This window comes from Pezoporus wallicus, unplaced genomic scaffold (assembly GCF_028554395.1).
Source record: "Pezoporus wallicus isolate ANWC-B61680 ecotype Strahan unplaced genomic scaffold, APGP_CSIRO_Pwel_v1 contig_10084, whole genome shotgun sequence".
Taxonomy (NCBI): Eukaryota; Metazoa; Chordata; class Aves; order Psittaciformes; family Psittacidae; genus Pezoporus; species Pezoporus wallicus.
This window is the reverse complement of record NW_026642497.1, coordinates 904,277-919,713: the sequence shown is the minus strand read 5'-3', so window position 1 is coordinate 919,713 and position 15,437 is coordinate 904,277. Positions and strand designations below refer to the sequence as shown.

At 52.0% G+C, this 15,437-nt stretch overlaps 1 protein-coding gene across 3 annotated transcripts; it reads left to right on the top strand.

Annotated features, from left to right (window-relative positions):
• Positions 1 to 3,321: 3,321 nt before the first annotated feature.
• TAL1 (TAL bHLH transcription factor 1, erythroid differentiation factor) lies at positions 3,322 to 14,726 on the top strand. Of its 3 annotated transcripts, XM_057430673.1 has the most exons (5): positions 3,325 to 3,588; positions 4,879 to 5,028; positions 6,231 to 6,659; positions 7,323 to 7,414; positions 11,625 to 14,726. In XM_057430673.1, coding segments are annotated over exons 2-5 (942 nt in total). In that variant the 5' UTR covers positions 3,325 to 3,588; positions 4,879 to 5,026; the 3' UTR covers positions 12,044 to 14,726. The 3 variants fall into 3 exon arrangements, with proteins under 3 accessions (XP_057286655.1, XP_057286656.1, XP_057286657.1); XM_057430672.1 differs by lacking the exon at positions 4,879 to 5,028 and having other exon boundaries at positions 3,322 to 3,588; XM_057430674.1 differs by lacking the exons at positions 4,879 to 5,028; positions 6,231 to 6,659 and having other exon boundaries at positions 3,332 to 3,588.
• Positions 14,727 to 15,437: the final 711 nt, after the last annotated feature.

Here is a 15,437-nt window from a genome sequence, read left to right as displayed (position 1 = left end):
TGGGGTATTATCATCACAGGCTTAAGAAGAATTCAGTTATTTCATGATTTGATTTCTGTTAAGATGTGGACCTTTGTTCAGTGCGTAGCTGTAGTAGGCGTCTTGATGCAGAGTCCGTGTTGTTGGGTGCACAGTAACGTGCCGGTGCTGCCTGGACACAGCTGAGTGAGTGTGGCATCCTCCATCCTGACCTCTTGGGCTTGGAAAGGAGGCAGCAGCACTGGAAGCGGCAATTCATTCCCGTTCCCACCATTCCTGAGAGGAGGACAGTGTGGAATGACGGTGGAGCTCTCTGTTTTCTCACTGGCTTGTAGCTCATTGGCACGCTTTTAATGGGAGTTTGTTCAACCTTTGATGGCATTGTTTCAACAGGAGTTCAGCCTGCGGTGCTGACCTTGTCTTTCCTGCTCTAGCAGTGTTAAACTAGAGATGAAAACACCGTGAGGTAAACTCCTGATCAACCGACTGCACTGATCACTCATGGTGTGGTTGAGCGGGCACTAATTGCTAATTAATTTATTACAATGACATGAGAGTCTTTTCCAGCATCCACCACCCTTGTGGGCCTTTGTAGATTAAGAATTGTGGGTGAGATAAGCCCTTTGCAATGTCAGAGCCAGTACAGAAAGAGGAAGGCAGCAGCTCCCTTCGAGCCGTGTCAGAGTTTCTCCTCTCACGCAGCCTCTTCTATCCACAAGCGTATTTGTTTCCTTTCAGGAAAGGCGCTACTTTGCTGTGCTGCAAAATAAAACCTCCCCCAGTCCCTGACTCTCCCCTGGATCAGGCACAAGCTCATTATCTGGCAGCCCCTTTTCTGCTGAATCAGTCAAAAAACAGTTAATGTTTTTGAACATTCCAGTGAGATGAATGAGGCAATTGGTGCCTCTGAGCTATTGTTGTAGGGTTTTGTTCTTTGTTTCCTATTGTAAAACGTCTGGAAACACAGGAAGATGACAGTCGCATTGGTTCATATTTTAAAGACTTTCTTCAAATGCTCGAGGGCTAGAAGCACTTTGGGAACAAAAGCCAAACCACTTGCACGAGGGTGTGGTGTTAAACTGAGTTACACAAATCACACAGCCCTGGACAGCAACCTCTGAGCCAGCACAACCTTCGTCTGCTTGACCACAGCAACAATACAAACCACCTTTCCCTGCAGCGGCCTTTTCCTTTCACAGGGTAGCAGTGAGTGACTGTAAGATGCTTGGATTCCTTTTCCCTGAAGCATCCAAGGCAGTTTGAAGTCAAAATCGGGTGGGAAACCAGGTCTGGCTTTGTTAATCTGAGCACCAGTGACCAAACCCAAGCACTAGTTCCATCACTTGCTCAGGCGCTGACATGTGTGGGGGCTAGCGCAGTTTAAGGTGTTATTGTTGGGTTTTCTTCTTCTGTTGTTTCTACCTATCTTTTATTACAATTAAAGAAGCTATTTGTAGTGCTTGCTCAAAAGGTCTTGGGCCTGCTCAGAGCATCACTGACTTCTTTATTCTGTCTAATTTTGAGGCTCGCTACCTCATGTGGGTTAGGAGGTAAGCCCAGGGTCATTCATTCACTGTGACCAGTGGTGGAGGAATCTCCCAGTTACCACCACACCAGCGTCCCCATTAGGGTCGGGAGTGCTGCTCAGCAAGGGGCAGCCGAGCAGGTAAATGGGGGTCATCCACGACCACAGCTCCCACCCGGCATGGGCAGGCGCGGGTAGGAACGGCCCGGCTGCTGCTCTCGGTGCACAGAAGATGCTGGGCTTCCTCATCCCCCCCGCCCAGCCCCGGCCGTTCTATCTTTAACGCTTCCTGTTGGTAAGAAGAGCCGGCTTGAAAATGGTCGTGTTTCCTGGCGGGAGGCACGACGGGCTCTGCACCGTGTCTTGAGTCGTGACCGGCGCTGCCCCACCGCCCCACGTGTGCTGCCGGCATCGTGCGGGCTCCTGCTCGCCGGGCCCCGACCCCCGCCGGGACCGGGATGGGGGGGGATCGCTGGAAACCTCTCCCACGGCCGCGTCCAGAGCGGGAGGTCGAGGGGAAGGAGTGAAAGGAAGAATAACAGCTCCGGCATTTCCCCCTGCGGGAGGGCGTGCAGGTGGCGGGGACACAATAGCGGCCCCGCGCCCCCCCTGGCCCCGCACGGCAGGTGCGGCCGTTCCTCACCGCCCCACCGCCGGACGAGGCCGCCGCTTCTCCCCCTCGGCCCGGAGCCGCAGCTTCGCTCAAGTCCCTCAGCAGGGACCGGGAAGCGGCCCCGGAGGCGCTCAGCCCTGGGCCGCTCCTCCCTGCCCTGCTCCAGCAGAGATTTCGTTGGTTTTGGGCTGTCCCGGCAGGCCGATGCCCCGAGCTACGGAAACTGCTCCTGCCGCTGGCTGTGGGACCGCTTTACCTGTGGGTGTCCGGGGGAACGGACCCAGAACCCTCCATCGGCCCCCACGTCCCCCCAGTGCTTATACAGGGAGCCTCTTGCAATTTGGGAAGGGCTTCAGACGCGTCCCGAGGCCACGTCGGGCACCCCGCACCGCACCCGCCGCTCCGTCCCGCAGCTCCCATACGCTCCCGCGATGGCGAGGGCCGGGGGTATCCCTGTCCCCGGTCCCGTCCCCGTCCATCTGTCCCGGATCCCACCGCGCTTGGGCCGAGCTCCAGCCCCGACGGAGCGCGCAGCCGGTCCCAGCCCCCGAGCCCCGCCGGTTGCCCCACATCACTTCGGGGGGATACGGGCTCTTTCTCCCCTTCCCCAGAGCCTTCTCCTCCAGGAGCCAAGCTCTCACCTCCTCTCACACTCCAAATTCCCCGAGGGCGAGGGGTACCAATACTCATTCCACTCCCTATGCCCCAGCCCTGCAGGGATGCTCGGCCTCCCCGGCTGAGACAAGGAGCTCACCCCAATTTATGCGTTCATCGAAAACACCCATTGTGGGGGGAGGAAAGCTGGGAACGGGGCCACTTCCCTCCAAAACATCTCCTCTGCATGTGCTTTATTTACCTCCTCATGTCCCAAAGCAGCCCACACCCCTTCCCTCTCTCTCAGCGTCTCCAACAATTTATTTTGGCTCATTAAATTTAATTAAGAACGGAGTAGGTTTTCCATATTTAATAATAAAAAAAAAAGGAAAAAAATAAAAAAAAATAAAAACAGGGGCATAATAACCTCCAAGAGGACTGAAATAAAGAATTGCCATTCAGATGCGGGCAGCCACAGTGCAATTTTTTATTACTAGCTTTTTTTTTTCGCAGTGTCTTTTTAAGAGCATCTAAGCACACACACATAAAAAGCTAGAAGGCATGCATTCCGGAGTTATTCCTATGCATATCCCTGCAATAATTTTCCGCTTTCCTTCGATAAAATTGCCAAATAATAATGAATCATTTCATAAATAATGGGTTTAGAAGCTTATCAGGGCAGGCGGGCCACTGCTGGGGTTTTATCTCTCTCGGCCACATTGCAGTAGTGTTCCGCTCTCCATACTAAATAGGAAACTGGACGTGATGTGGAATTAGAGCCTACCCAGCTGAAGCCACCCAACACTTACTACAAATATAGCCGCGATGCGTAGGCCACAAAATGGCTCCACTCACTTTTCCCAATGAAAAGCAAATGGTGAGTAGAGAGGAATCCGGCCCTGCAGGGAGTGGAGGGGCAAAGGGAGGGTTTGGGGGGGTTCGGGGTGCAATGAGGGGTACTTGGGGGGGGCTTCTGCCCCAGGTAAGAGGCAGGAGATAGGGGGGAAAAAAACCAAATCTTTTCCGCGGTTGGGTTTTAGGTTTTAATCTTTTTTTCTTCTTCTTTGATGCGGGTGGGTGAGGAAGAGAACACCCTTTCCCCTTGGAAGCTGTGGGGTGCGCCCCCCAACCAAATCCTCCGGGACCCCCGGGTACGGAGGAGCCGGGGGGAAGAGCCCACCAGGCCCGCCTTGCCCAACCTCTCCAGGGAGGGAAGGGGTTACCCTGCCCTAGCCCGGCCGGTGACCAGGGGCTGATGGCTTCTTCCCGAGGGGGGTCCCCCATATTTCGCTCCCTCTAGCCCCTCCGCTCGGGGTAATTTCCCTACAAAGGGCCGGCGGGAGAGGTGCGCTTCGGGGCTGGAAATTTCCTGCCGATCCGCTGCTGGAAAACAAAAGGATTTTGCATAGCAGACACCAGCGGGCGGGGAGTTAATGCCTTCCCCCCCTATTTTTCTAAACGAAATAACCCCAAATATCGGCAAAACGCCGCGGATGTCGCTGCGGGTTTGTGTATTTCGTTGTTAACGAAAACGGCAGGAGACGCCATCGGGATTAATTCGTGTTCTACGAAGGGAAAACCCGTATTTTTCATGATTTCGTTGGCGCGGGGGGGGGGGAACCGGCCTCGCTTTCCTGTTGATCAGCGGCGGGAGCGGGCTCACCCCGCCGGCAGCGCGGCCCCTCGGCCGGGAGCGCCGCCGGTACCCGGCCCCTTTAGGGATCCAATTTCCCCCTGTAAGAATTGGATTTTCCAGCCGCGAGTGGGGAAACGCTGACGCCGTTTCTCCCTTCCGAGCCCAACGGGAGAAAAACAACCCCGTCTCCGGCCCCGTCTGGGATTTCCTCTCGGGGAGACCGGCCTTGCAATGTGTCCAAAACCCGCCCAATTCGCCCCAAATAGAGGCTTTATTTTTTCCTTATTCTTTTTCCTTTTCAATATATTTACTTTCTCCGCGCCAGGCCGTGGCCGCCGAGCGCTGTGGCCCCATAGGGGAGGCGGTGGTGGCCGCTGTCCCGTCCCCCCCCCCCATAACAGGGGCCACCCCGGGGTGCCGTCCCCTCCTTCCCTCTCCCCTGCACTCCTCTCTCCCATTGATCTCGGGCAATCCGGGCCCATGAGATCCACCCTCTCCTCTTTTTTCTCCCCCTCCTTCTCTTCCTCCCAGGATTTAGCAGTTTTATCCCGGTGCGGGTGTCCTTCCTCCCTGTAAAGTCGTAAGTACCTTGAGGTGGGAGGAGTAAATTCAGCCTGACACCGAGAGCGCTTTTGTTGAAACAGGAGAGACTTGCGGTGTCCCTACTTAAATATGACACATGTGAGTAATCTCTTCCTATACAATATCGGAATAGGCAATTAGATTTTTCTTTCTCGAGGGCTGGAGGGAAGGGGGCTGGAAGGCAGGCACAAAGCTTGTGTTTCTTTATGTTGGGCGGTGGGGGGGGGTTATTTTTTCCCAGAGAGATGGTGAGATATGGCCAAAAAAAAATGGGTTTTCTCTCGCAATCCAGCCCAGCAGAAAAGAGTCAAAAAATGCCCAAGGCAAAGGAGCGAGAAGGATGGGGAGGAGATCTGCTGTGTGGCAGCTCCCTGCTCCGCCGAGATCCCTATTTATAAGGGGGAGAAGGAATAATAATTACGAAATAGAACGAGAGAGGGTGTGGAATAAACAGCAAGGCAATAATCGCGCTACCGCTGCCCGCTCCGCGGCGCGAGGTGCCCTGCCGCGACAGTATTCGTTCTATAGGCGAAAGGGGACGATGATGGTGCGCGCCGGGCCCCTTCCTCCTTCCTGCGGTAGCGAATGCGCGGGGGGATTGACGCCACCACGGGCTGCTTTAACCCCCTCTCCCCCAACAAGCGGCTCCAGGTGTATTTCGCCGGTTTAAATATAACAGCAATAATAAATAAAACGGGAGGAGAGGCTATCGCTCATGAGGCCGCAGCCGGCAGGCCGGGCTGCTGTAAGGCTAACTTCGCTGAGCGGGGAATGCCGCCGGGTCCCCAAAATGGGGAGAAATCCCCCAATCGGGGGGACTGAGCCTCCTGGTTTGCTCATAGAGCTTAATGCCCGGGTCCTGGCTGAGCCCTTCTCGATGCATCACATCACGCACCCCGGTGGTGTCACCCCTCCACGTGTAGCCGTGTAAAGGGCCGCGGATGCGGAGCGGGGTGTATGTGTGTATTGAGGGTGTCCGGCCCGGTAGCCCCCTATGCGGGACCGGAGCGCTGTGCGACGTCACGGGGCCGCACGGTCCCGCGAGGATCCGTGACGTCACGGCAGGGCCGGGGCGCCTCGTGACGTCACGGCACCGCACGGCTCGGCGGCGTGGCCCCTCGGTGCCCGTCCCACCGCAAACTCCAACTGATTTGGGGTGATCAAGTGCGTGCCCCACCACCTTCACCCCCATTTCTCGCCGTCGAAGCCCCAGCCCGTCGGGGCGGTGTCCGAGGCGGGTACATCACCCTCCCCTTCTTCCCATAGCCGGGGCCGCCCCTCACCGCTGCCTCTCTCCGCAGGACGATGGACAGGCCGCCCGCCCCGCCGCCCCCCAGTGACCCCCGCGATGCCCGCCCCCCCCGGCGGCACGACTCGGAAGCGGAGAACACGAGCGAGCCGGAGAGCAGCCGCGGGGGTATGGAGGCGCCGGCGGACCCCCAGCTGCTGCTCAACGGGGCGGCCAAGGAGGCGGGCCGGCCCTCCCCCGGGCCCCCCGCCGCCCCTGTGCCCGTCATCGAGCTGGTGCGCCGGGGGGGCTCCCTGGACATAAAAAGCCGGGAGGCGGCGGGAGAGGCGATGCAGAGAGCGCCGGGTCCTGAGCCGTGCCGCGCCGCCGAGGCTGCCTGCGAGGCCCGCATGGTGCAGCTGAGCCCTCCCGCACTCCCACTGCAGCCCCCCGGCAGGGCCATGCTCTACAACCTGGGCCAGCCGCTGGCCACCATCAACAGGTCCGTGTCTACCCCATCCCACCTCACTTCACTTTTGGCGGGGGACCCTCGGAGCGGCTCTCCAAGGGGTCCACGGGGCTTGGAGAGAGGGAGGCAACGGAGGGAGGGAAGAGGGTGGCAGCAGTAGCAGCATCCCTTCCTCCGTGAGGGGCTTGGCGCTTAGTCATCGCGGGTTTGCATGCAGCTTTGCAAAGGAAGAGAGGGAGAAAAAATAACCCGAAACGAAAAACTATCGCTGTTGGAAAAAAAAAAAAAAGAGGAAAAAAATAACAAAACCCCTAAAAAATCAGGGTAGAAGCGCTCTGGGCAGAACAGAGAGATCAGCCAGTAAAGGTGGCACTTGTCAAGAGCGGGTTTAGGTCATCGGAGATACCCGGGATCGCTTCATCCTTCGCTGAGTCCCGCAAACAAGCCCGAAGGATGGAAAACGCTCTCGCCGGAGCCCGCTGCCACCCGGGGGTGCGATGTGTGAATGTGCCCGACAGCTGCGGGCAGAGAGCAGCGGGAGGGGGTGGGTTTTGCCCCAGAGGAGGTGCGTGTCCTGTCGCTGCACGACTCCCGGCTAGAGTCGTGAGTCGTGAGCTCCCCGGAGGTCACGGAGCAGCTCGACCCGTGCCGGGGGTGCCGGTGTGTCCTCACGGTCCCTCTGTCTTTCTTTTACAGCGGGTTTTTCGGCGAGCCCGACACCTTCTCGATGTACGGCAGCAACCGGGTGAAGAGAAGACCGTCACCCTACGAAATGGAGATCACCGACGGTGAGAGCATTTCGCCCCAGTTCTCGCTTTTGGGGGGGGGTCCTGTCTGCTGAAAGGGGCAAGCTTGCTGAAGGGGGCAAGCTGCTGAAAACCCTAAATCGTAAAAGGGGAATAAGGGCAGCTTCCCCCCCCCCCGGTGCACCCGGATCTGTTCCCCACTTGTGTCCAGCAGCAAGCTCGGTGGATTCACTTTCACGCAGCAAAGAGTTTAATATGTGGCACTTAAATCCCTGCCCTGCACATTGCTTAGAGAGTAAATCAGAAGGAAGGCACTAAATTTAAGTCTTTCTGGAAGCGTGGAGGCTGGACCAGGGCCATGCTGTGTTTGTAAACCGTTTCAGCCAGGAGACGTTCGTAACGCAGAACACAGCCCTGGGCAGAAAGATACAACCTGCCTTTAAAGTGCCTAAAAGCAGAGATAAACCCGTGCTAGTCTGCGGGGTCCCAGTGGGATTGTTTCCCGTCCCATTACACCTTCTCTGCACTGTGATTCTGCGATATATCCTCACGCTGCTGTGGTCTGCCCTGGAGAAAATCCCATGTCTGGTCTTGTGGCAGAGCCTGGGAGCAGATGTGGACGGTGACAGGCTGGTGTCCGAGCAGAGATCCCGGGCGCGGGGATCCCTGTCACACTGGCAGGATAATTTCAAAGGGAGGGAGGGAAGGAGAAGTCAGGGCAGGATCCCGCTTCCCGCTCCGGTTTGCACGTGGAAAGGCTGACACGTTCATATATGCAAAGTCAACAGCCCGTACAAACGAGATCCATTGAAACTGCGTTTTGTCTTTAGCAATTGTAAACGCTGTATTTCAGTTGCTGGACAAATAATTTTCCTTCTTTCTAGCTAGCCGTCCCCTTCCTTCCACCCGGCTGATCTAAACTCAGATCAAATCATAATCCGCATCACTCTAAAATAACACAGTCCGAAATGATGGGCTCAGGGCATTATCTGCGTTCATCAGACCCTCTCTCGCCGCTCCCTGCTCTCCTCCATCCCCTTAGTGCTTTCATCCCGCAGCCCCGTGGGGCCGGTTTGCCTCAGCCCCCGGCACACGAAGGTCTTTTTGTCTGGGTTTCCATTTAGAGGCTTAACGGTTACTATAAAAAGTCCATCAAATCACGGTGTCTCACTAAACCTTTTGAGTTGCTATTAAATTAGATATTAAGGGTATTTGGCTGTAACCAAGTTTTTGGATATGAGCTTTAATGCAGGTGTATAGATCAAGCCCAGTCCTGCACGTTCTGGCTCGTGTGAATTTCCAAGACTCTGCTCTGATTTTTCTGGGGAAAAAAATGGTATCATCAGAGAGATGATACTGCCTGAACAGGAGCTATTTGCAGGGATGTGCATCCCGCGCTGTGGAATCCGTGTGGTCTGCCGGGCTTTGCTCATCGCTCTGATGGTCACCTGCCGGCTGACATCTGCGGCACACTGAGCATCGCTCCTGCCGGTCCTCAGCCCCCAGGACCTGCAGAGGGGCAGGAGAGTCTTCACAGGCACTTGCTGTTCGGTTTCCTCTGTGAGAAAACAAATGGTGGTTTTATTGCAACTATTTATTTATCTTTTTCGGGGGAAGTTCGATGCATTGAATATCTTCTTTAGAAATAGATGTAAATAGAGATAAAAATGTTTAAAAGCATGTGCAAGGATATTCCAGAACTTTGGAAGTTCATCTTTTTATTAGTATTCATCAGATCTCTGATTACGATTAAAAAAGCATCACTCAGTCAATTGGAACAAAATCCAGGCAAAAATTCTCAGATGACTGCTTGAATTAATTATGAATCAAGTTTCTTTATGAGAAATGAGTCTCTTCTGTTATAACACAGCTGTGGGGCATTTTACATTTCTCCGTTGCCTGATGTGTTTTGGCCAGAACCTGATCTCTTTCTAAAAGACAGGTTTAATTCAGTTGTTGCAGGTATCAAAAAATGTGAGTGGTGTCAGCATTATGCTGGTGCTTGGTTTGGGTGCTCCTGGATGAAAAAGAACAGGTCTTTTTTTCTGATTTCTGGTGTATTTATGAATAGATGCCTCTTAGTCAGCAGCTTTCAGTGAATAAATGCATGTTTGGAGCCCGTGAAGACTCGAAATATCTTGGGATTTATTTTTTAAATAAACAGTATCCATTTTCTTTTTTCCCTTCATCCTCTGAAAAGGTTTTAAGCTGCATTTCCTTCTGGATTCAGGGCTGGTTGCTTTGTCTTGTCTGGAAAGAGCATTGAAGTGTCAAAACCGCCAGATTATTGTAGTAGGTCGTGGCACATTCTCCACTGCCGTTCTAGCAGTGCCTGGTGTTGAAGTCCTCTTGGTCCCCACCTGCACCACAGCGGTTTGTGCACATCAGGGACAAGAAACCTTCCCTTTCCATGAGCTTTTGCACATTAATTCATACCAAGGGCATTTACGTGCTGTTTGGGAGTGGAAAATTGCCTTTATTAAAGCATCAGACTAGGATCTTAAAGAAGATGAGTTTCTTACATCCTCCAGCTTATTCCAGGGGCTCTTTGTGATTTTGGGGGACTACCTGCTCCTGAGCGTGCTGCAAGAAGTCAGTTGTATGGCTGCTTACACCCTGGAGAAGGCAGTAGCTTTAAACTGGCTGCTTGGGAGTGTGTCCCCACGCAAACCCTGTGGTGGGGGTGCGTGTGTATGTTGTGCTGGCCCAAAGGGGCTCACGTTTCCCCTGCAGGGAGGAAGGTGTGATGGTGTTTAATCACCTGGAATGTGGATCCCTCTTCTCGCATTGTGCCTGGTAGGATCTGCCAAGGTGCAGCCTGACTAGGATGCCTCTGAAATCCCATCTGTTCAGCTGCTCTGCCACAGTCAAGGATGTAAGAACATCTATGTTTAAATGCCAACCCCCCCAGATGCTGGTTTCACTGGGAGATGGCAGAGCTATGGCTTAAGCTGCTCACCATGGCCAGGGACTTCCTCCCACCAGGACGCAGTAGGTGGCAAGTGTATCAGAGTGGGGGCTACAGGGGAGAGATGGTGTGGATGGGAGTACTCTCAGCCTGCCCTTTGGCATATGACTCATCAATGTGTCATTTCCAAGTCTCTGCTTCATACTTTATAATTTTCATTGTATGTGATGCTTTTCATGCTATGCAGCTTTCTGCTATGGTTAGTCTCCCAGCCTTTCATGAAATTGATGTGTCCTTCCACTGTTGGTATATCCTGGAGGTGAGGATGGAATGGGTGTAATAGTAAAAGCATCTTACAGCAGTGTCTGCTTACACGAACTGGTTTCTATGGACCCAAGGTACTCCTGTAGCACAGTACTTTTGGGTAGAGATGTTTTTGGGTCCCTTCTAACACAGAGACAATGTCTTGCTTGTGCCAACAGGAGTTACTCTGATGATCTGGAAGGAGAACTGGTGTATTTTGTGCATCCATGCTGTGTAACACACGCTGTCAGAAATACAGCTGTAAAATTACAGGGTTTTAACTGTAATTCACACGTAACAGCCATATGGATACACCTCCATCAGTTTAGAGTCTCTTCTCTAATTAGTGTCAGATAGGGGGTCTTTGCCCTGCAGCACTTATGTGCAAAGAGAGCAGGCGGTCTTCAGGTCTACTGTGAAACTGCCTCATTCTCCACTCATGACTATCCTTCCAGCAAGGACACTGCTTTCATGCTGTGGGTCACCTTGCTGCCTATTCTTATTGCTACAGGGTGAACCTTGCCACCCCATTTCATACAAAGCACCCAGAGGGCTGGTGTCAATCATATGGTCCTTGTTAGCTCTGGATCCTGTCTATATTAGGGAAGATCTCTGGATCTTAGAGTTGCCAAAGCCTCTGGTCAAACTAACTTCTTCCTGTCCCAATGGTATGTCCTTAAGACACTTCTGGGATACAAAATAAAACCATTTAGTGAGATAAACTTTAAATAAGATCTTTGTTGCTGAGATACCCTAAAAATACAGCAGCCTTCTGCACATGTGTCATGGACAAAGCCTTCCTCCTTGGAGAGGTAAATTTAGGCATCTCAAGGGACATCTAAAAAGGCACAACTCCATTTTTGCCTTCCAGTGGATTGAACAGAAATTACGGGTACCTCAGCTCACCAGGTTAGCTGGAAACCCCTGTTTCACTGCTTTGCTGATGTGACTAAAATATATTGATTAATTTGGGTTAATTCAGCAAAGTAGAAAACGACCTTTTTTTTCCCTGCTCCTAATTCTTCATGGTTGCAATTGCAGGTCCTCATACGAAAGTGGTTCGTCGCATTTTTACCAACAGCCGGGAGAGGTGGAGACAGCAGAACGTCAACGGGGCCTTCGCAGAGCTTCGCAAGCTCATCCCTACCCACCCGCCCGACAAAAAACTCAGCAAGAACGAGATCTTACGCCTGGCTATGAAATACATCAACTTCCTGGCCAAGCTGCTCAATGACCAGGAGGAAGAAGGAAACCAAAGGGGCAAAGTGAACAAAGACTCTGGGATAGTCCAGGAAGACCTCCTGCAGGACATGTTGTCTCCTAACTCTAGCTGTGGAAGTTCTTTAGATGGAGCAGCAAGCCCGGACAGCTTCACGGAAGAGCACGAAACACTAGATTCGAAGCACACGCGGAGCCTGCACCACGCCATTCTCCCTGTAGAAGGCAATGCGCAGCGGTGATGACGTTCCGTATCGCTCCCAAAGCACCAACGGGGAAGGCGAGACCTGAGCGCGCGGGTGCTGGAATCGGTGCCTGTAGTATTTGTGACTCTGCCTTTCCCCATGGGCTCCCTGTCCTTCCCAGCCCGGGATGGAGAAGCCGGCATGTTGGCTGAGGACAAGACCAAACTAGATGGACGTTCAGTATTCAGGTACGTGATCGTACAAAGAAGAAAAGCATTGAAGTCATCTTCATTGTACATACTGCTCATGATGTGACTCTGTGGAGGGGAAGGAGACACGGCCAGAACCTCTCCGGCATTTAGAGGGCTTTCAGACCATTGGACGACCGTTGCTTTTTGAACAGTCACCTGGTTGAGACATGAAACTCCTCTTTCACTGCCGGCAGAGGCCACTGATGCTTTCCAGCTCCACGTGGCACTGGAGACTGCTGAACCCTGCCACTGCTGCAGCATTTCTCCTGTGGCTTATACAAGTGGCCTGAGCAGGAGCTGTGCCCACGTGCTCCTGCTGTCCGAGAGCTTTTGACTGTATCTTTTTAAAGAGGTGAAAAAAACACCCTCAGCAAAAGGACTATTAAAAGGATTAAGACTATTTCTCTTCCTCTCTTTTATTTTTCTTTTTTCTTTCTTTTTTTTTTTTTCTTTTTTTCTTTCCTTTCTTCCTTCCCCTTCTACCTAACTTTCGATTGTTTGGGGTTGTTGTATTTATGACATGGGATTACTTCTGTTTAACGCTGTCATGCAGTATCCACTGAATGAAAAGGTACATAGGTGTTTTCTCCTGCTCTCCCAGTCCCTGATTCTTCTGCTGGTAATGCTCAGCAGATAAGCTTCAGGCCTGTTGTGGTATCCTGGAGTTTTCCCAGTAGTTTCTGTAGGGCCAGAGCTTCTCTCAAGGAAAATGAATTGATAAAGGAAAGAAAAATAAACATTTGGTAGTGAAGCATCCCCTTGGACCAGGGAATTTTTAAATCCAACAAGCAACAAAAAGGCAAAATGGGTTTATGATGCATCAACAGTGTGCGTGTACATAGGGTTATAAAGGGGTTTAATGGTATGCTTTGGATTTTTTGGTTTTATTGTACGAAAATGGTGGTGGTTCAGCTGTGTCAATGCCTGCAGGCTGGACTACAGTGCTGAACATATTCTGGTGATAGGAAGGTGTTTGCTGCCCAAGGCTGGTAGGAGCCCACAGCCTCTCCAAATCCTGGGGGGAAGCACTAAGAGCAGAGGTGGGATTAGCCTCCCTCCTCCAGTACTTGGATTGATACAAAATTGATGCCTGTGACGGAGCTGATCCTCTGATCCCTGTTGCCTGCCCGGGAGGGCATTTGGGAGACAAAAGGACTGGGGAGCAGGAGGCTGCTGCTGGGAGCTGAGGACCACACCATGCCATCACCACTGCATAAGGCCCATCTCTCACATGATGCCTAATGGAGCTATTGCCCCAAGCCTATCCTCCCCCTCTGCAGATATGTCAAGGCACAGAACTCTCTACCATGCTACAGTAAAAAACCACCAAAATCCATAAACAGCCTTTGGAAGGGAAAAAGTCCGTTAAGCAGGGACATCTTCCACCGCACTCATCCCTTTTCAAGGGTGCTGAGGTACAAGGGAACACGAAGGATTTGGGTGGGTGTCTGCGAGCCCATCCCAGGCTTAATTCAGAGCCCTGTCATTTCTGTCCCTGGTTGGTTTTAATGCCTCTTTGTAAATAATATGTGGGAGGTTGGCATGTTAGGTGGAATTAACTGCCTGGGAAGCTGTCCTGGTCCAAGCAAGGATTTCCAAGATAGACCCCAAACCCTCCAAAACCATCAACCTCTTCCATCTTAAATTGAGGAAAAGGAGGAAAACTCCTTCCTGGATCCAGAACACCAATGCATGAGGGTTTTCTTACTAAAGAAGGTCCACGGAGAGGTGCTGGCAGGTGATGGAGTGATGCTGAGGAAATGGTTTGGGCTGGTCCCAGCACCAGGGGTAGGGGAGACTGGCAGTAGGGTACCCTCTGGTCACACAGAGAAGCTGTTCTTGGTTTTCAGCATTCAAAATAACCTGGGGTGGGGTGAGTGGGAGTTTTACCCCCTTTTTATTAAACTATTGCAAGAAAAATCATGGACACTCAGAAATTCCTCATTCCCCACAAGTTTATAATTATTATTCTTTATCTTTTTGGTAGCTGAACAGTTGGGAAAATGGTACAACTTTGGTGGCATCCCCCCATCACCCCCATGCACACACGTGCCTGCTCATAGCCATTAGCAGGCTCACCGTAGGTCTCCCGGGGTATGTACATTTGTACTTTAATCGTGATTTGAATGGTACATTTCCTCTGCCCACCTCTCCTCCTGCCTGCTTCATCTCTCGCTGTGTGGACCACCGCTCCCTCTGTTTCTGTTGGAAACAGTGCTCCGGGGCAATGCTGTACCGTGTGAGTGAATTCCCACCTTACGACTTTTGGTTTGGTTGATTTCAGCCCCAACCCTTTCTCTGCCAACCTTCCCCTTGGATTTCTGCATTTTTTCTGCAGAAACGAAGTAACCAGACCTGGTACCCTGAGTCTCAACCCACTGTGGATGTGCTATTTAGCAAAACACATTTGTTGTAATGTGTGTGTATATATAAATATATATATATAATGAATATATCAAGAATATTTCTAAATAAAGTTTTACAAAGCAGCCTCCACTCGCTGTCTGCCTCTCTCCCAGCTCCCAGCTCAGATCTTTGCCACCTCATTCCTAGACACTGTGGGGCAATGATGCCAGGATGGCCCATCCCCAGCTAGCAAAAGCCATAAACAGGCAGCAAAAGCCTTGCAGAAGGATCTGCTGATGTTTTTCCTTGCTTGGCTCATGCTGTCCAACCTGGGCTGGGCTTTTGTAGAGAGAGTAGCAGGGAGGAAGAGCGTGTGGGGCCAGCAGGAAGGAAGACGGGCGGCAAAGCAATCCCCTCACTGCAGGCCAGTGCTACCAACCACCACTGCGTTACCCCTAGCACGTTGTTTGCAGGTCCCCCAAAGGCTCTGATGGCCTTTTCTCCTCTTTTATCAAGGGGGATGGTGTGAGGAGGGGTCTTCCAGGGGCCATGCTGCTTCCCTTCTCACCATGGCAAGTATTTGGCCATGATTTTATGACTAATGATGGTAATTCCTCTTTTTTTTTAGAAGAGAAAAAAGAAGTTGCTATCACAGCCATGTGCATAAATACGTTAAAAACCAGCTGAGCTGGTAACATTAGTTAGAGAGGGTTTACAGGCTAAAAGGTCCATTGAACACGTGTGTGCATATATATTTTATATATATATATATATATATATATATATATATATATATATGCACATGACTCCGGCACCATGCTGTTGATGATGGCCAACATCATATCTAGAACATG

Bases quoted from the DNA above. Each gene is read 5' to 3' on its own strand.
- TAL1 (XM_057430672.1), top strand. The intron at 6,660-7,322 runs GTCCGTGTCTAC...TTTCTTTTACAG, and splicing joins CCGCTGGCCACCATCAACAG to CGGGTTTTTCGGCGAGCCCG. The intron at 7,415-11,624 runs GTGAGAGCATTT...TTGCAATTGCAG, and splicing joins CGAAATGGAGATCACCGACG to GTCCTCATACGAAAGTGGTT.